The sequence below is a fragment of the Elephantulus edwardii genome, unplaced genomic scaffold (assembly GCF_000299155.1).
Source record: "Elephantulus edwardii isolate Elephantulus edwardi_28Jun2011 unplaced genomic scaffold, EleEdw1.0 scaffold00117, whole genome shotgun sequence".
NCBI lineage: Eukaryota > Metazoa > Chordata > Mammalia > Macroscelidea > Macroscelididae > Elephantulus > Elephantulus edwardii.
This window is the reverse complement of record NW_006399867.1, coordinates 5,676,626-5,697,916: the sequence shown is the minus strand read 5'-3', so window position 1 is coordinate 5,697,916 and position 21,291 is coordinate 5,676,626. Positions and strand designations below refer to the sequence as shown.

The 21,291-nt window shown below is 43.8% G+C and overlaps 1 protein-coding gene across 1 annotated transcript in view; it reads right to left on the bottom strand.

Annotated features, from left to right (window-relative positions):
• Positions 1-9,756: 9,756 nt before the first annotated feature.
• Positions 9,757-21,291, bottom strand: part of PDILT (protein disulfide isomerase-like, testis expressed) — a 45,283-nt gene continuing 33,748 nt past the window's right edge. Inside the window, exons 8-12 of the mRNA XM_006892709.1 lie at positions 18,452-18,572; positions 12,947-13,125; positions 10,980-11,069; positions 9,931-10,032; positions 9,757-9,849 (exon numbers count right to left, since the gene is read on the bottom strand). Of these exons, the coding sequence (XP_006892771.1) occupies positions 9,757-9,849; positions 9,931-10,032; positions 10,980-11,069; positions 12,947-13,125; positions 18,452-18,572 (585 nt within the window). The remainder of the gene's footprint in view (positions 9,850-9,930; positions 10,033-10,979; positions 11,070-12,946; positions 13,126-18,451; positions 18,573-21,291) is intronic.

Here is a 21,291-nt window from a genome sequence, read left to right as displayed (position 1 = left end):
TAAAAGATAATGAACGCATCACTGGATCTCACCTCCCTGCTCTGTTGTTGTGGTTGGAACTGACCTATAGATGAAGCCATCTTACAAAATGAGAAACCTGAGGTCCCCGAAGGGAGTTCCTTGGGAGGTGGGATCCCTTCAGAATTAAACACCCTGAGTTTGCAGAAACTCCTGGTTCTGTCATTTGTTTTAGGAAATGAACTCATCTTTTAACCTTCTTGAGATCTTTTTCTTCATCTATGTAACAAGGACAAAATCAAAAAGCCCTAACAAATCAAAAGCCCTGGCTCATAACCCCTGGGAGGCACAAACAGTTATATTCTTAGCGACTAACATAAAGTCTTATTGGCTTAAACCCTCCTAGGAGAACTGCAGAGAAAAGACCTGGGCTGTTCTTCTGTAAGCAATACAACTAAGCAGATCCCACAGAGAAAGTTCTACTCTACAGCACATGGGGCTGCCGATCACAATCTACTCGATGGCAATGGGTGTTGTGTTTTCTTTTCCTTTTTTAGGGCTGACACGGTTGTCCAAGGAAGGATGCAAGTGAAGTCATGCAGGCATGATCCCATCAGTGTCCTCACTGCGCAGCTCCTGCTTTCCTGTTACACAGTCCCAGGTAGGAAATGCTGATCCCATTCAGACAACAGTGCAAAAATCAGGGTAAGAGCAGAATCAATGGCATGGAGAAGGACCACATTCGGTTATCCACGGGGTGAGTAGAAAACACAACAATAAACCAGTAGCATTGAATTGTTCAGGAACTTTCTCCTCCTGGCCCATTCAATCAGCTCCTTGGGAAAAAGTCCTGGAACTTGGAACTTCTGGGTTGAAGTGGTGACATAGGTTTAAGAAAATTATTTTCCTGTCTGTAGTGTTTTTATTATTATTATTATTATTATTATTATTATTATTATTATTAATTATTATTATTCATGTACCATCAAATCAGATCTGACTGGTACTGGAGGAAATTGCCCCTCCTTCTCCGGCAGAGCATCTGGTGGATTCGAACCGTGTACCTTTGGGATTGCAGTACAGCTTCTTGCCTCTAGGCCACCAGAGCTCCCCAACTGTTTGGTTTTTTTTTTAATGTTTGTTGTTGTAAATGTATATGTACACATATATATGTATGTATGTACACACATATGTATGTATGAATGCATACACGTGTATTTATAGACTACAACATTTTCCAAGTCAATGATTTGTGTGTGTGTGTGTGTGTGTGTGTGTGTGTGTGTGTGTACTATTTGTTTTAGCTTGGAAGCAAGAGTGGCATCCACTCCCAAAATAGCTTTCCTCCAGAAACCCTATGAACCTGGAGAAAGGATGATAGTCATACAAGTGTCCAGGTCTTTTGTTCATAGGGTTGCTATGAGTCGCCTACAACTCGACAGCACTTAACAACAGCAACAGCATAGAGAGAGATCAGTTGGCCTACTGGACAGAAAGTGATGCTACCAAGCCAAAGGTGGGTGACTCTAATCCACGGCCCTCAGGCCTGTTTTTAATTGTTTTCTATGAAGCATTCTTCTAGGTCATATAGTCCTGGTTTGTCCACTTGCTGTACAGAGGTAACTCATGGTTGCTGTGAAGCTGAACACTGTGACACTGATGTGTCAAATGCGATAGTGGTTACCCATGGCTGACAGTATTGGGTGGAGCTCCCGAGTAAAACAAGCTTGGAAGCAGGAGTGGCATCTACTTCCGTAATAGCTTGCCTCTGGAAACCCTATGAACCTGGAGAGAGGATGAAAGGCACACAAGTGTTGAGGACTTTCGTTCATAAAGTTGCTATGAGTTGCCTATGACTCGACAGCACTCAACAACAAAACCAATGTGTTTGCTGTTAGGTGCTGTCAGGTTGAGTACAATTCATAGCGAACCTGTGAACAGCTGATCTTAACCTCGCACTGTCCAGTACCATCCCCACCACCTCTGTCTTGCTCAAGCCCGTCCCGTTAGTCACCATGCCCATCCGTCTAGTGGAGGGTCCACCTCGCTTTCACTGACTCTCTACTTTCCCATCATGATGTCTGTCTCCAAGGACTGATTTCTCCCAAAAATATTCCCAAAATAAATAAGATGAAGTTTCACCATCCTTGCCTCTAAGAACAGTAGGGTCGAACTTCGCCCCAGACTACTGTTTGTTCTTTTGGCAGTGCATGAGATATTCAGTACTCTTCGTCGACGCTACAATTCAAAGGCGTTGATTCTTCTTCTCCATCAAGTCCATTTTTGACTCATGGCAACCTTGTGTGGAAAACACTGTCTGGTCCTGTGCCATCGTCAAAATCTTTGCCATGTTTGAGCCTCTTAGTGCTACCACTGTGTCAGCTCATCTCAATGAAGTGCTTCTTGGTTGTGTTTTGTTTTGCTTTGTTTTGTTTTGTTTTGTTTTGCTTTGCTTTGCTTTGCTTTGCTTTGCTTTGCTTTGCTTTGCTTTGCTTTGCTTTGCTTTGTTTTGTTTTGTTTTTTATGATCCTCTATTTTACCAAGCATGATGTCCTTCACCAAAGACGGGTCCTTCTTGATAGTGTCCCCATTCTGAGTGACTGCTTAGGCATCTTGGTCACACTAGACCAGTGTCCAGGAGGGACCATTGAGGTAAGATCTCAACAGTGCCTGCCATTCGCTCACTGCCTTACTTTCCCTGAATACTTGTCAAAACAGCCACTTACTGCCAAGTCCTCAGACCACCATGCTGTTGTCAGGTGCTGTCCTGTAGACTACAACTCATAGCAATCTTGTGAACAAAAAGATTGAACCTTTTTCTGTCCTGAGCCGTCCTTAGGATCTCGGTCATGCTCGAGCCCATTGTTACAATCATTGTGTCAATTCACTGCATTGAGAGTCTTTTAAATATCTTTTTTCCAAGGTCTGGGCAACTCTTGACAACATATCCAAAGTATGAGATAGAGAAATTTCACTATATGTGTCTCTAATCCTGGTTTCACTTTTCTCCTAGACAGACGTGTTTGTTTTTTTGGCAGTCCATGAGATAGTCAATGCTCTTTAACACCACAATTCAAAGGCATTAATTCTTGCCTGTTGTTGTTGTTATGTGCCGTGGAGTCGTTTGCGACTCATAGCGACCCTATGTACAACAGCCCTAAACCCTGCTCTATCCTGTGCCAATCTCATTGCCTCTGACACACCCATCCCAATTACCCCGGTCACTGAATCAATCCACCTCATAGAGGGTCTTCCCCTCCTGTGCTGTCCCTCTACTCTACCCAGCATGATGTCCCTCTCTAAAGACCTGTCTCTCCTTACAACATGTCCAAAGTATGTCAGACGAAGCCCTAGAATCCTTGCCTCCAAGGAGTAGCCTGGTTTAACCCTCTCTAGGATGAATCTGTTTGTTTTCTTGGCAGTCCATGGTACATTCAATACTCTTCTCCAGCAACACAGCTCAAAGACGTCAATTCTGCTTCTATCCTCCCTAGTCATTGTCCAACTCTCTGATGCATAACAAGTGATTGCAAAAACCATGTCCTGTATCAGGTGGACCTAGACTTCATTATTATCGTCCAACTTCCAGATACACCTAATAAGTAACAGGGGTGGGCTCCTTCTCTCTCTCCTTTTCTACTGAGGACAGAGGACTGTTCTCTCATGGGAGTGCTCTCCTGGCTCTCCTGCATGCAAGTATTAAGACCCAATGAAACCAGTACGTTTACTCATGCAGACATTAGATGCCACAGACTTAACTAAAGTTCATAGTGACCCTATGAACAACAGATCAGAACCCTACCCTATCCTGTGCCCATGTGCTACTCCACTGACTCTCAGGGGTGACTATCACCTCTTCCTCCAGTGGACTCGTGTTTACTTATTTCTATCCACCAGCTTCTCTACTGCACTGATTCACAGCACACAGGGACTCCTCTGCCCGTGACTTTGTCCTGACGGCTCCCGTAGACCCTCTTTCACTGGCAGCCACATGACCTCAGGCAGCTGAGTCTTGCACCGTGTCCTGAATACTAACACTCGCCCCTGTCAGGACATCTCGCTCTGGTGAATTCCAGGGCCCCGGGCTGTTCCCTACTTTGTCTGGATGTGAACATGCCAGCTTGGGGAAGCTGGCTGGAGATCTAGAGAGTATAAATTAGTGGAGTAAAGAGAGGTTTAGACAGTTTGTCCCCTAAAACCATATCCCTCCCCAAGAAAACAAAACATCCTCCTTGTCTTTGAGTTAATTTTGACCCAGAGCAACTCCATAGGGCAGAACTACATCATAGTTTGTTTAAAGCTGTAACTTTCATATTATATTTGCAGGCTATCACACATTTTTTCTCATTGAGTGAGCTAGTGGGCTTGAACCATTGACTTTGCAGTTGGCAGCCAAGAACTTAACTACTGAGTCATCAAGACTCCTTTTCTCCCTAAAGAAGAGTCTGTTATCGTCTGGTGTCATTATTTAAGATTAGCCATGTGAGTGAGAATATAGAGGCAGAATGATGGCTCCCTAAAGATGTCCACCAGCTCCTCTGCTGAAGGAGGGACATCTTCTCCCAGGCAATTAATTGCCTATGAAAACTCACAGGATTCTGACTTGACAGTACTAAAAAAGCAGGAATATCAGTTTAAAGACTGAAGTGCATCTGACTCAAATCATGATCTTTTCAGTTGCTTCCTGTGCATCTGAAGGTTGCATAATGAATACGGTAGACCAAAGAATTGAGGACTCTGAACTGTGGTTTTGGTAAAGAATATTGACTGTCCCAAGGACAGCCAAAGAACAAATAAATCTGTCTTGGAGGAAGTATAACCAGAGTGCTCCTCAGAAGCAAGGGTGGTGGGACTTTGCTTTACACATTTTGAGTATGTTGCCAAGAAGGGCCAGTCTTTGGAAAAAGACATCATGTTGTAAAAAGGTTAGGAAAAGAAAGGGTGATGCTCAATGAGATTTATTGACACAGTGACTGCAAAAAAATGTACTCAAGCATAGCATTAAGCATGAATTAAGGGTATTGCAAGGCTAGCACAGGATAGGGTAGGGTTCTGATCTGTTGTTCATAGGGTCACTATGAGTTGTAGTTAAGTTTCTGACATCTAACAACCACAACATGAAAAATGACACTTTGCAGATGCAATAAAAACATTGAGACAGGGAGATTATTTTAGATTATCCACTTGGGCTCAATACAATGAAAACAGTCCTTAGTAGAGGGATGTAGGAAGGATGAGATAAAGAGAAGTGATGATAGAAGAAAGAGTTCTGGTTAGAGCGATAACAGGAAGAGATCCTGAGCCAAGGAATTCAGATAGCCTCTGGAACCAGGCATTTCAAGGGGAAGAGTCCTTCCCTACAGCCCTCAGAAGAAACCAACCCATTAACACCTTGATTTTAGCCAAATGAGTTCTCTCTCAGATGTACAGCCTTCAAAGCTATGACAAAACACATCTGGGTTATTTTTAAGCCATTGAAGTTGTGGTAAATTTTTATAGAAGCACTGAAAAACTAATAGAGAATCCATTTTGGATCTGGATGTGGTGGTGGTGCAGCACCTCTTTCTTCAGAAGTGACTTTGAAATCATATACCTGTTGGATGTCGAGGTGTTATTTGACATGGAATCTCTTTCATTAGATCCACTGACAATTATTGAGATTCTACCAATCAGAGTTAGAAGAATTGGAAATACAGGGCAGATGAAGAAATGTCTGTTCTCCTGGGGCTTATTGGCTGGTAGGGGAAGATGATACAACAGTGTGGAGTTTTATCTTTCAAAATGACTTTACCAGCCATTAACTGTGACTTTGCTACAGGGATGGTTAAGAATATGCAAATCGGGCATGTTTGCCTATCCACAATGGATTGGCTAGTCTCACCAACCCACAAATGGATTGGCTGGCCTTGCTATTAAATTGAGTGGGTCCAAGAGCAGAAAGGAGAAACCTACCTGGCAGGAAAAGAGCAAGCAAGAGGATCTATAGGGCCAAGAGCCATAGCAGCTACAGAAGAGAAAGATACCTGACATGAGACAAAGAACCAGAGACATGATGTGAGATAGGACCTTGGGACTGGCTACACCATTGTAACTGGAGCTAAGAGCCTTTGCCCAAGTTGGTTAGACAACTAGAAGTTAGGTGAGCAGCACTGAGAGAGCTTTGTAACACTGGTCTAAAGCTGCAAAGGCTCAAGAGTGAAGTGCCTATGAGCATATTTCAGATGCCATCTGATTATATTCTTCTACTAACTTGAATTATTGAACATACCATGACCACCAAAAGAACAAACACCTCTGTCTTGGAAAGGGTGAAACCAAGTTTCTCCTTGGAGGCTAGGATTCTGAAGCTTCATCTCACATACTTTGGGCATGTGGCAGGGAGGGGCTTCTCCTTGCAGAAAGACATCATGCTCAAACGGATGGAAGGACAGTGCAAGAGAAGAAGACCCCAGATGAGACGGATTGACACAGTAACTAGGAGTAATGAGGGTAGGTGTTTGAGAGTCAGTGAAATTAGCTCAGGATAGGGCAGGCTTCAAAGCTGTTGTACATAGGGTTGCTATGAATCACAGCCGACTTGATGGCACATGACAACAACAACCTAGACTATAACCTTTTGACTTCTCTAATATGGTTCTATGTGGTCTGTGAGCAGTGGGTTTTGGACCCAGTAAAGCACTACAATTGGTGTTGGGTCAAAAGAGGTACAGGAGCATGGGGGACGTGTCTGAACTCATGGGAACTGATTTTGTGTTATTAATGTTGTTGACAGGGACAGTTCTCCTTGTGAAGTTGGTAAAGGTCAGATATGGCCATCCCTATGTAGCCCTTGCTCATTATACAAGCAGTGTCTGATAGAGTAAGAAGATAATTTGAAAGAATGTGATTCAGAAAGGCTTTGTTGAGCTGGTGACCTGTGAACTGAGTTCTGAATGATTAGAAAGAAACAGCGACATGGAGACCTATAAGTATACCTGTGTATTTAGACAGAGGAAACTGTGATGGAAGGGGGCAGGGCTTGACTTGTTCAAAGAACAAAGTATCTGGAGCCTAGAAAGAGAGAGAAGAGAAAGAGCCGAGAGAGAGAGCGAGAGAGAGAGAGCGAGAGAGAGAGAGAGAGAGAGAGAGAGAGAGAGAAGGAAAATATTTGTTAGACCTTGGAGACATAGTAAGGAGACTAGATTTTATTCAAAAGCCAAGGGTTGCTATTTAAGGGTTAAATCAAGATTGTGTTAGGGAGCTCTGGTGGCTTAGTGGCAAGAAGTTGCACTGCAGTCCTGAAGGCGGGTACAGTTCAAATCCCCCAGATGCTCTGCTGGAGAAGGAGGGGCGATCTCCTCCTGTGCCAGTTGGATCAGATTCAACAGTACACAACATGAAAAAGATAATAAAAACAAAACAAAACCAAGTTTGTGTTGTTAGTTCCTACAGCTATAGCTTAGTGGTTGTTTGTTTGTTTTTTAAAAAAATGATGACTGGAAATCCAAAGTCTCTGTAAATGTTCATTGAAGTTAATAATAAAAAATAAAAATGATTACTCCAACAGCTGTGGGGAATATGGATATCTTTTTGGCAGAGGGTGGGAGAAGGTACAGGATGGTAATAAAAAAAACAGTTAGGAGATCTCTGCAAGCTGAGCACGCTGGGTGGTGATGTTAGGAAAGATGGGAGAAGTGGGAGGAGTCAGGTGGAAGGAAGTGAGTAGAAACATGAGGCTTGGATGTGGTTGTCGTTGCTGTTGTTTTTAGATGTCATCAAGTTGAGTATAACTCATAGCAACCCTGTGAACAACAGATCTGAACCCTGTCCTATCCCATTCCATCCTCACATTCTTTTAACAGACTCAAGCCCATTGCCACAGTCAGTGTCAATCTACCTGGCTGAAGGTCTTCCTCTCTTTTGCCACCTCTCTACCTTGCCAAGCATCATGTCCCTCACCAAGGAATAACCTCGCCTAGCAACATGCCCAAAGTGTGTGGGACAAAGCTTCATCATCTTTGTCTTCGAGGAACAGCCTGGCTGCACCTTGTCCAAGACATATCTGTTTGTTCTTCTGGCAGTCCATGCATCTTCAGAACTCTTCTCCAACACCACAGTTCAAAGGCATCATTTCTTCTTCTATCATCCTTAGGCAACTGTCCAGCTCTCAGATGAACAGCACATGACTGAATTATGTACTGTGAATCACCATGGCCTGAATCAGGCTCCCCTTAGTCCTCAAACTGACATCATTACCCCTCAATAATTTGGAGGGGTTCCTGGCAAGAGACTTTTCCAGTGCAGAAAGTCTCCTGATCTCCTGGCTGCTGCTATCAAGTGTGGTAGCAAGTAATTGTGGATCCAAGTAAGATGAACTTGTTGACAGCCTTAATCTTTTCTCCATCCCTCATGATGCATGATGTTGCCTATTGGTCCAGTGGTGATGTTTCTTTGACATTGAGATGAAATCTGTATTGGAGCAATTCCTTCAGGTCTTCCTCACTTTTAGCAAGCAAGGTTGTGTCATCCACATAACAAAGGTCATTGATGAGTCTTCCTCCAATCCTGATGCTATATTTTTCTTCATAGAGTCCAGCTTCTTGAATAATTTGCTCAACATACAGATTGAATATGTATGGAGAAAGGATACAACCTTGACACACATCTTTCCTAATTTTAAACCATGCTGTGTTCCCTTGCTCAGTTTTACACAGAAGTCTCTTGATATAGGTTTTCTCATGAGCACAATTAAGTGTTCTGGAATCCTCATTCTTCTCAATGCTACCCGAAATTTGTTATGATCCAGAGAGTCAATTGTCTTTGCATAAGCAATAAAGCATAAATAGACATTCTCCGTGTATTCTTTGCTTTCAGCCAGGATATATCTCATATCATCAGTGATACTCCCTGGTACCATGGCCTCTTCTAAACCCAGCTTGAACTTCTGGCAGTTCTCCATCTATATACTGTTCTAGTAATTTTCTAGTGATATTCAGTAGTATTTTGCTTGCATGTGACATGACATTCATGATATTATTGCATCATTTCCACATTCTGTGGATGACTTTGGGATTGCTCCCTGAATGAAGGGGTCACTTACTGAGAAGGATGGGTGGCAAGTATGGGCTTAAGTATCTTTCTTATTGGCCCAAAATACAGCTCAAGCAAACCAATCTCTTGATTCAAAGAGTTTCACCAAATTCTGGGGTTCCTAACCTGGTATGAGTCTGTTATGTAGTAGTTAAATACAAAGTCTGTAGTATGAGACTTCCTGAGATCAAATCTCAATGGCTTTCCAGCTCTGTGATCTGTAGTTACTTCGCCTGTCTGGGCCTCGGTTTCCTCATCTATAAAATCAGGATATTGAAATCTCCCTCCTTGTGATGTTACGAGAACTCTGTAAATACCCAACATCTTGTTAGAGTTGCCATTAAATGTTGCCATTGTGGTTTATCTTGCAGCCTATCTGCTGAAAGATAGGCCTAACAGACCTTCTAAGACAGCACCACACAGCAAAATAAGATATTGTTATAATAATTGTTACCAGTCCATTCAGTGGCCATTCAATTGTTATAATGTGCCTTAGGTAGATTTAGTGTGGAATGCCTAACAACATCAGTGAACTGCCATTACCGTGGTTCTATTATTGTTAGTTATTCTAATTATATTATAAAGGAGTAAAAGAGACCAAAAGATACTTGGGCACTTTTATTATCCAGCTCCACTCATCCCACTACAGTTATATATCATTTTATCATTGGAGATATCCACCTGGAAAGTCCTGGAAGATGGGAACCTTCACTCCTGGCTTTGAAGAAGCTAAAGCTCTTCCTTGATGGTTTGTTTCTTCTCTTGCCGTGGGGGTCCCATTGGCTTAGGAATCTCCACTTCTACCTCTTTCTCCTCCTCCTCCTGCTCCTTCCTTCTCTTCTCCTCCTCCTCCTGCTCCTTCCTTCTCTTCTCCTCCTCCTTCTCCTTTTCCTTCTCCTCTGCTGGTTCCTCCTGCTTAGGTAACTCTTTCTCCTTGAAAGACTCCTCCTCCTTCCCAGGTACCACTTTTTCTTCTATCAATTCACTTTTCTCAACAGACACTATCTATTAAAAAGACACAAAGAAGAAAGAAAATTACAACAAAATGAAGGGGGAAACATATAATTGTGATTGCAATCACCGGACTTCTGAGGAAGTGACGAATGAGGAAGTGACGAGAAAGAATGTCTTTAGCCTCAAGTCTTTACAAAGGCAATTGACTTGGATAAGGAAGTATCTAGTTATGGTTTTTACACTGCGGTTGAAAGTACCTGTGAAGCTCATGCCCAATCCCACTCTAAATTTATTGGCGTAGATGCCTTCTTCCATCTCTAGGGTGGTGCACACACCTCGGACCTGACCTTGCACAGGATATTTGCTGAGATTATGGAGAAGTGATTGCTTTCAATGGTATGATGTTAGATTAAAACTGTGGACTAATATCTGGCCCTTCCAAAGGGGGACGTGTCTGCTTTATCCTGAAGCCAATTTAGAAGGAAACAGAAAAGGAGAATATTTCAGCATTATTGTTGAGCTTCTGAATCCATGCCTGACCCACACAAGAGATAGATCCCTCCTGATGCTTACGTCAGTGAGTAGTATTTCTAACATTTGTAACTGAATGGATCCTGGTTAATACCAATGGTGTCTGCCAGGAGATAGCTACAGGATGAAGATGCAAAGAAGGTAAATTATGATGTGTCAGAAGATAGGATCCTATCAAAGGCATCTGGTTGCCATATAGGTAACTGTAGAAACCAAAGGAACATCCTACAGGACTCTTTCCCCCTTCTTTGTCTTTTCAAAGCCTGCCATTGCTGCTTCCTCATAGAAAGTACCTTTGAAATAAGGCAACTAGGTAGGTCGTCCAAATTCAGTAATTGCCCACACACCCTGAGCTATCTTCAGAGAAGAGGAGAATTGTAACTAGGCAACATTTCTTCTTCAGCCCACTGAGTTCCTGGTGTTCTCCGTGGGACACTATCCTTCAGAGTGTTGCTGTTTCTCCTTACCTTGGCCTCTTCCTCAGTCTTGGTCTCGATTTGGTTTTCCAGGAAGTCAGAAAAGCTCTGCATAGTATATTCTCCCTTATATACCACAGTCTAGGAAAGGAAACAGAAAATCTATTTAATGGCCTTCTCTGGCAAGATGTTCAGGAATGTCTCCATAGGTACATTCAGGGTGGAATTCCTAACAATGTGGGTGAACTGCTGCTACAAGTTTCTATAAGAACAATCCTAACAATTTCTCCATCACAGGGTTGTTATGTAGTGGTTCAAAGGGTAGACTCCGGTGCCAGACTGCAAGGACACCAACCCAGGATTGATCACTTGTTGTTGCTGAGTGCCATCGAGTTGGAACCAACCCACAGCTGACCCTCCACTGGATTTTCAGAAGCAGTTAATCACACGGGAAGAGAACACCCGTCCTTCTCTTGTAGAGCAGCTGATGGATTCATACCATGTACCTTCAAGATTGCAGCTCAGATTCCTACCAGTAGGCCACCAGTGCTTAATGGAATGGTAGTGTTGCTTAACCTCTCTTAGTCTCTGCTTCTTCAACCAGAATATGAGGATACTAATAGTACGTATCTCAGAGCATTGAGATAACGATGAAGTTAGTGAATGTGTGGGCAGAGCACTTAAAGCATAGTGACTAGTCTATGTTTGTGCTATTACTCTAATAATGTCGGTGGTAGTGTTGTTGTTGTTGTTGTTATGTGCCGTTGAGTCGCCTGCAACTCATAGAGACCGTATGCTCAGCAGCCCTAAACCCTGCTCTATCCTGTGCCAATCTTATTGTCTCCCACACACCTACAGTAAAATAATAATTACTCGGGAGCTCTGGTGACCTAGTGGCAAGAAGCTGTACTGCAGTCCCAGAGGTACATGGTTCGAATCCACCAGATGCTCTGCTGGAGAAGGAGGGGCAATCTCTTCCTATACCAGTCAGATCTGATTTGACGGCATACACACAAAAAATAATAAAAATTTTTTAAAATAATACTAATTACTATAATTTCACAATGCATTCGTTACATGATGCACACTTATCCATCCTTGCCTCTTTCAGTCCCCAAGATGAATAAGATACGGTGCTCACTGGTCATCTAAACCCTTTCTGATGACTTAGATCCTTCCTCTCCAGCCTTATTTGCTACAACTCCTCTGCTGGCTATTCTGCATGAGGAGAATGGCATTTCTTTCACAGTGTCTCAGTCCTCTCCCTGCCCTCTTTGGCCATGCTGTCTCTTCTCTACCTGTCATCACAGCCCCTCCTCTAATTCAATTTCAATCTCTACCATCCAAAGCCTCAATGTCGACATGAAGACTTCCGATCGTATCTGCCCTCCAAAATCTGTCCCTCCTCTCAGTGTCAATTGCATTTCAAGATGGAGACATATTCTGGTGACTTCTTGACCTCAGTTAGCCATACCCTTCTTGGGAGCAAGGACCTCTGTTTTCACTTCTTTGAGGGTCCTATTACCACTCCCCCCGCCCAACATTTATAAATGGCATGAACAGCGTGTGTGCCATCAACACTGGTGATAAACAGTCACTATAATTCCAAGGTGTAAAAGACATTATCTCTAGTGAGTATTCTTCCTTTCCTTGTACCCAAATATTCACATGGAAATTCCTCCCACCTTATTCATACTGTTAAGGTTGGGCTTAGCCTCCAGAGGGAACCATGTAAGCCAGGTCTGCAAAAATCAAAATACTGTAAGATTTATTACTGGCCGCAATGGTTGAGTTAGGGATGGGCAACAGACATAAGCAGGACTCAGTTAAAGTAACTCTTTTGATTATGTGAAAGCTACTGGTAAAATACCCTTTGGACTTGAACATGAGTGGATGCAATCGACTGGAGTTGAAAATGAAGTTCCTTTGGTCTAAGGCAGAGCTGGAGAAAAGGAGAAACCAATTCCCTGATGGCAACCTAATGGTTTCAGTTATGAGCATCTCGGGCACCAACTTACTTGTTCAGAGTCCATGGGGAAGAGCCTGAAGAACGGGTACCGGTCCAGGTACATCAGCTGAATATCATTGGCTGTGATGTCGATCTTAGCAATGGTGACCACGGAGTGATTCTGGTACTTTCTGCCCAGCTCATCCCACAGGGGGAAGAGTGCCCTGCATTTTTCAGACCAGGGGGCGTCTGGAAGAGAAGAGTCATTACTCATGCTCACATTCACCAGAGCTCCGAAGTCAAGACCACCGGTATCTCCATCACTGTCAGAGGGGCATCCACTGAAAACAGCCCTTCTGGCAAGCACTGAAATGGGGCCCCTGCCTGAGCACCTGGCACCCATAGTCCCAGCTCAAAAATACAAATCAAACTTATTCATCTTTTCTATAACACAATATATCACTGTTGTTGTTGTTATGTGGCCTCAAGTTGTTTGCGACTCATAGCGACCCTATGTACAACAGCCCTAAACCCTGCTCTATCCTGTGCCAATCGCATTGCCTCTGACACACCCATCCCAATTACCCCAGTCACTGAATCAATCCACCTCATAGAGGGTTTTCCCCTCCTGCGCTGTCCCTCTACCCTACTAAGCATGATGTCCCTCTCCAAGGACCTGTCTCTCCTTACAACATGTCCAAAGTATGTCAGACAAAGGCCCAGAATCCTTGCCTCCAAAGAGTAGCCTGGTTTAACCCTCTCTAGGATGAATCTGTTTGTTTTCTTGGCAGTCCAGGGTACATTCAGTACTCTTCTCCAGCACCACAGCTCAAAGGCGTCAATTCTCCTTCTGTCCTCCCTAGTCATTGTCCAACTCTCTAATGCATAACAAGTGATTGCAAAAGCCATGGCCTGTATCAGGCGGACCTTAGTCTCCAGAGAGACACCCTTGCTCTTGAGTACTTTAGAGAGGTCCCTAACAGCAGACTTTCCCATCGCAATAAGTTTTTTTCTTTCCTGGCTACTGGTGCCAAGAGTGTTGACCGTGGAGCTGAGCAAACTGAAGCTGTGAACAATCTCAATCTCTTCGCCATCCATCCTGATGCTACCGATTGGTCCAGTGGTGAGAATCTTTGTCTTCTTGACATCGAGCCTCAGTCCATACTGAAGGCTGCAGTTCTTGACTCTCTGCAGTAAGTGCATGAGGTCACTACATGCATGTTTTTTATAACAACACCCTCTCTGTTCTAACAATGTGCTCAGTCTTTTCTTTCTGCACTCAGCAGAGTGGGCACAGACTCTGCCTTGAGCCACTGAGGCTCACAAACACAAAACTTTAACTTGCCACATGCCCTCTCACAGCTGGTGATGAAATCATGCTGGTTAATAGGCAATGCTTAGTGGCACAGTCCTTCAAACGGGGCCATTTCTTAGACAGGCCTTTGGTCGCTGTGCCTTTACTCAGGTTTCTGCTGCTCTGCAAAGTCCACTCACTCACTCTTTAATAAGAAGCTCTGGAGGTCTAATAGGTGAGGAGCGGTGCTGCCAATCAGGGCATGTGCATTCGAGCCCTCTGGCTGCTCTGAGGAAGAAAGAGAGGTCATCTCCTCCCATGTGATTTACAGCCTCTGAAAACCCACCAACAGGTCAGCTATGAGTTGGTTTTCACTCAACAGCACCTAACAACAACAATAAATTCACGTAGTAAGAGTTGGAGGTTTTTGTTGGTTGGTCATTTTAAATGGTGTCCTGTTCACTCCTAAGTAAGTTAATAACAAAATGTAACTTAGTTCCTTTCCTTAAAGGCAGAACAGTGAGGCTTCATCTTATATACTCTGTGCATGTCCTCAGGAGGGGCCCTTAGGGAGAGATATCATTCCTGGGAAAGTAGAGAATTATTGAAGGAGAGGAAGACCTCCTTAGGGAAAATACAGTGACTCCAATTGGCTTAAGCACAGAAGAGATTGCAGAAGTGAGGACAGCACAAGAGGGGTCAGAGTTATGATCTATTGGGTAAGGGGTCTCCATGAGGCCTAACAAGTCCCTTTCTACACAGACAGCAACACTTCAGTGAGTGGGGATGTTTTCTGCTAATCTTTAGTGTTTAAATCTTTTCTTTTAACATAGTTTTCCACTCCTACTGAAGAAGAAAAGCAAGAAAAATATTTAGGTGATTCTTTGTGTTCTACTAGAAAGTGTGTGTGTGTGTGTGTGTGTGTGTGACATATTAGTGTTACGCTACTTGCCCAAGGCCATCCTGTTGGTAAGTGAAGGAGGTGAGATTTGCAGCCAAGCTGTTTAGACATGTGACTCTTGACCACACTGTCTTTCGGTTCAGTGGAGGAGAACACACCCCAGAAATAAACCAGAGTGTATGACAGGTACAACTTTCTATGACAGGTACCCCAAAAGGGGACACTGGACTTTTTGAAGACAGCTCCTTCAGCTTTGATTCCAGCCCTGGGACCTGGTCGTTCTGAAGAGTAATCAGGGTCCAGCTCCAGCACGAAATGGAAACCATGCTTTTCCTGCTTCTCCTTCCTCTCAAGCCTTGAACTCATAGTTTCTGGCTCTGGGGGCAGAATGACCTCAAAGTCCCCCTGAACGGAAAATTCAGGTGATCATTCCCATTTATAAACCACAAGCTTCCATTTGCTCTCCATCTTCAGCCACAGTCCATCAACCCCGGGAGCCAGGCAGCCCCTGGAACATAATGGCTGCTGGCCCTGGGAGCCAGTCTGCTTGTCCTGCTGTTCAGAAAATGAGACTGCTCAGGCCTTTGTACCAGAACCAAATGGGCATTCCCTGACTCTGAGTGTCAGGTAACAGAAAATACCACCTCTCCTTGAAAGGCAGCAGGTTGTGCTATTCAGCTGGAAGGACCTTTAGCATAGTTGGAAGGCCCTCTCAGATCAGAAGAGCGGAGGGAGTCTTTATTCCACCTTCCAGTAGTGGTGGATGGAGAAGAGACTGAAACTGTCAACAACTTCTTCTTACATGGGATCCACAATTAACACCCTTGGTACCAGCAGTCAGGGAATCAAGAGACGTACTGTACTGGGAAGGTCTGCAGTTAGGGACCTCTCCAAATTATTGAGGAGTGAGCATGTCAATTTGAGGACTAAGGGGCATCCAATTCAGGCCATCATCTTTCCGGTCACTTGCTATGCATCTGAAAGAAGGACAATGAATAAGGATGACAGAAGAATTGATATCTTTGAGCTGTAGTGTTGGAGAAGAGTGCTGAACATCCCATAGATGGCCAGGAGAACAAACAGATATGTCTTGGAGAGGGTACAGCCAGTGTGCTTTTAGGAAGGACTGTTCCTTGGCGAGGGATACAATGCTTAGAAAGGTAGAGAGGTGGTGACAGGGAGGAAGACCCCCAACCAGGTGGACAGACATGGTGACTGCCACAGAGGGCTCTAGTGTGTCAGGAAGTGTGAGGATGGCACAGGATAGGACGGGGTTCGAGTCTGTTGTTCACAGGGTCGCTGTGGTTTGTACTTGACTCAAAAGCACCTAACAACAACAACAGCAACCACAATAATAATAGTGATATCATCAGAGTTCCCTTTGAACTTACACCCACACACTCAGTATTTATAATTATAAAGTATAATTAACCTCTCTGGGGTCACAAATCTGTATGATACTGAAAGTCATCAGATCTCCCATGGACTGAATTGTGCTGTCAACCCAAATCTCCATGTATCTGGTTGTAATCCTATCTGGGAACAGGCTTTTCTTTGTAATGTTAATGCAGTCATGTCTGTGTAGGTTGTATCTTAAGCCAATCACATGTCAGATATAAAGAAGCCCCTAAGGAGGGAAGGAAGTGGGCACAGAAAGATAATCTATGTCGTGTTTCAAGCTGTACAACAGCTTGTTGCTCTGGAGTCAGACCCAGCTCAGCTGACCCTCCCTCCAATGGCTTTTCAGAGGCTGTAAATCACATTGGAAAAGATGACTCATCTTTCTCCCGTGATGCAGCTGGTGGATTTGAACCACCACCAGAGAAGTTGAGAGAAGAGTTTCTCTGAGTGGACAGAGAAAGCCCTTCCCTAGACCTGGGCACTTCTAGCCTCAAAAACTACGAGAAAATAACTTTCTATTTGCTAATGTCTTCAATTTGTGGCATTTGTTATAGCAGCAGCATGGAAGTAAGACATCTTAATGAGGAGAAAAAAGCCAACTCATGCCTAGCTCCGTGGTAGGACTCAATTAAGGGGAATTTCTCCTGTGGAAATAAACATATGTCTGAAATAACTTCAGTGTCACCCTTCTCTGTCTCAAGATGAGACAGAGGCCCTGACTTTGGGCCCCAAATGGGGGAGAAAACAATGTCCGTACATGAATACCAAAAGTCATCATAAGGATAGGAATCACTCACTCACTATTTGCAGTTGATTCAGAACTGGCTCACAGCTGGCCCTCCAGCAGGTTTTTGGAGGCTGTAAATGCCCACATTTTCCCCAGGGAGCCACTAGTGGCTTGGAAATGCCTGAGAGGCACTGTCTATGGATTAGTAGTGCAATTCCCTATGGACCACACAGTCCGACAATAGCTATCACCAACAGCAACAATAGCTGTCATCCATCAATTGTTTATAAAATGGTTAAGTCCTTTTTGTTGCTAGCTTGAGTCCTCAGCCACATCAGCTCACATAGGTTAAGATGAGACATTTGATAAATCACATCAAGTCAGAAATAGGCGCATTCTGTATAGCAGTAAAGAGCATGGATTTGATAAGGAGTTGTGCTACCAACTCAAAGGCACATAGTCTGACTCCACCAGCCACTCCACTGGAGAAAGATGAGCAATCTCCTCCTACATGATTTACAGTCTCTGAAACCCCACTGCAGGGTCAGCTATTAAGCTGGTTCTGGCTTGATGGCGTATAACAACAATAAACAAATAAAAACAACCTCAAAACCTCCTGGTTTTTTACTGGATTTATGAATCCATCTGGTCTCATAGAATCCTACAGGACAGGGTGAAATGATCCCATAGCGGTTGCAATCTTTACAGAAGATGGCTAATCTTTACCTAGTGGCTAGTCGGTTCACACTGCCAATCTTTCCGTTAGCGGAAAAGTCAGCCACTGCCACCAGGAGTCAGACTGTGTTAAATCCTAGTTCCAGCACATTATCTATGTGATTTGGGGAAAGTTTCTTCACCTTCCTGAGAATTGTATTCAATCATTCACAAAGTGGGAACAGTAATAGTAGCTACTTTTACCAAACAATGTGTTGTAAAGATGAAGTGATATAATACCTCAGCCTGAGATCTAATGTATGGTAGCATTCAATCAATGTTAGCCATCTTACCTGTTATTGTTATAATTACCCACCACCTTGGAGTGTGTGGAAGATATCCAAGGTGTTCCAGTAATGAGAAATGGAAAGCATCACATTATATGAGAGTATCTAGATTCATACTCTTTGGGTGCCTGAAACCCATCTTAAGCATGTTCCTTGGATGGGCTTTGGAAATTTTGTGTCCAAGAACTCTACACTTGAAAAGTCACATTGTGGGAGCACTGCTTACCATCTGAGCCTATAGAAGTACTTACAGAACATCACAAACACAGCCCTTTCCTTGTCAAAGACAACTCTGTTGAAGTTTTCCCCCACAAGCTGCTTAACTGGTCCTCGGTCCCAATGCTTGGGAATCTCCTCACTGGATTGATGTTTCTAGGAACAAATTGAAGATATTGATGAGTTTCCAGAAAAGTTAGGGTTCTCTCCTCTAATAGAAATGACAGAATTTTTTTCCTCTTTCTTATGCAAGACCCTTGGGAGGGAGTTTGAAATGCTAGATCCTGAGTCTGATGACAAGCCTGCGTTGTCCAGGGCAAATTAGGATCAGGGGGATGTCCAGAGCTGCAAAATAGGGTGGGCTCTAGCACTTGAAATGCTTGATTCTTGGGGCTTTTAGTTCACACACTAGCATTTGCAATTCATTAAAAGGGTAGCATCTTTCCTTCTGCTATTTCTTCTGCCTGAAATGTCTTCCCTGCTCTATCTTGAGTTTCCTCCTGCCCAGACTAGGTTAGATCTCACAACCCCAAATTCTTGTACCACTTGGTACTTGTTTTCTTGTATCATGTATTAAAAATCTGTGTTAACACTCCTTTGCCCTCTTCCTTTCCAGCCTGGTCCTGGTGCTAGCGTCCCTGCAAAGGAGGGTGGTGAGAAGAAGGGCCATTCTGCAATCGACGAAGTGGTGACCAGAGAGCACACCATCAACATTCACAAGCGTGTCCACGGAACGGGATTTAAGAAGCGTGCTCCTCGGGCACTCAAGGAGATCCGGAAATTTGCCATGAAGAAGATGGGAACACCAGATGTTCGCATTGACATCAGGCTTAACAAAGCTGTCTGCGCCAAAGGAACAAGGAATGTCCCACACCGCATCCGTGTACAGTTGTCCAGAAAACATACTGAGGATGAAGACTCCTCAAACAAGCTGTATATGCTGGTTACCTACGTACCTGTCACCACTTTCAAAAATCTACAGACTGTCAATGTGGGTAAAAACTAATAGCTGATTTTTCAAATAAAGTTATAAAACTGTCCAAAAAAAATCTGTTAATATTTATTTGTCTGGATATTTGATCAGTATCTCTCTTCTTGGCTAGACAATGGAATGTCACTAAGGGTTTTTCTCCCCTCTTTGAGAATTCACCACAAAGGACCCAGTAATCCCAAGTGCCATGAGTTGATTGCAACTCATGGCGACTCGTGTGTGTCCAAGTAGGACTGTGCTCCATCGGCCACCCAGTGGCTGGGGTTTTTTTAGGAGATCCTCAGATCATTTTTCTGAGGTGTCCATGGATTGATCTGAATCTCCAACAATTTGGTTAGAAATCAAGTAGTTAGCTATTTGCACAACCCAGAGACTCCCCTAATAAATGTTTACTGATTAAGTGAATGAAAGAATAAAGCAAGCCTTTGCTTTTCCTTGAAGAAGGTGACAAAAATCTCAGGCCATCTCATGGTTTTCTCTACAACTATTGTCTCCAGAATGTTTCTAGAATCCCACCCTTCTTTCCATCCACATTTCCACCACCCTGGTGTAAGCAGCGTCCTCTCTCATCTGGACCACTCCAATGGCCTCCTAAATGCTCCTTCGCCTCTCCACACCTGCGTGTTCCCACATTGCAGCTCTGGCCTCCCATTGCTCTTAGGATATCAAATCCTTAAAGTCTTCAAGATTCTCATGTTTTCTAGTCTTTGCCCAACTCGCCAGTATTTTCTCCCACAATGCCTTTCCCCACCCTGTTCCAGGTTCTGGAAAGGTCTCAAAACACGTTCGTGCTGTGAGCATGCTTTGAAATTGACCGAACATGGGATCAAGATGCATTGGTAATTACTGATGATTGAAATGTAAACATTGGAAACAAAGAAATTATAGGTGAAAAATTGAAATGTAAACATTGGAAACAAAGAAATTATAGGTGAAAAATAGGGGAAATATAGGTGAAATTATAGGTGAAAAATATGGATGATAGAAACAGCAGAGATCTCAAGCCAAAATATTGCAAGACTAATCATGATAAAAGAAGAGGAGATTGATATTGTTAGCAATTTCAGCTTGCTCAGGTCCACAATCAACACTCTTGGCACGAGCAGTCAGGAAAGCAAAAGACAAGTTGCACTGCTGTCAGGGACCTCTCCAGAGTGCTGAAGGGCAAGGATGCCAGTCTGGAGACTCAGATACATGTACTCCAGGCCAGGATCTTCACAATTACTCATTATGCATCAGAGAGCTGGACAATGACTAAGGATGACAGAAGAACAATCAACGCCTTTGAGTGGTGGTGTTGGAGAAGAGTACAGAGCACACCATGTACTGCCATGAGAACAAACAGGTCTGTCCTTGAGAGGGTGAAATCCTTGGCAAGGATTTTGAAGCTCCACCTCACATACCTTAGGCATGTTGCATGAAGGGACTGATTCTTGAAGAAGGACATCATGTTTGGAAGGGACAGTGCAGGAGAGGAAGACCCTGGATCAGATGGATTGACACAATGCCTGGGGGAATGGGGGCAGGTGTGCCAGAGACAGTGACACTGGCTCAGGAGAGGGCAGGGTTCCGAGCTATTGTACATAGGGTCACTATGAGTCGCAGGTGACTCAATGGCACGTAACAACAAGGAATGAGTGGCTTACGGCAAGTAACTTTTTTCAACAATATGTTGCTGTTGTTGTTATGTGCCGTCGAGTCGTTTCCGACTCATAGCGACCCTATGCACAACAGCCCTAAACCCTCCTCTATCCTGCGCCAACCGCACTGCCTCTGACACACCCATTCCGATTACCCCAGTCACCGAATCAATCCATCTCATAGAGGGTCTTCCCCTCCTGCATTGTCCCTCAACCCTCCCAAGCATGATGCCCCTCTCCAAGG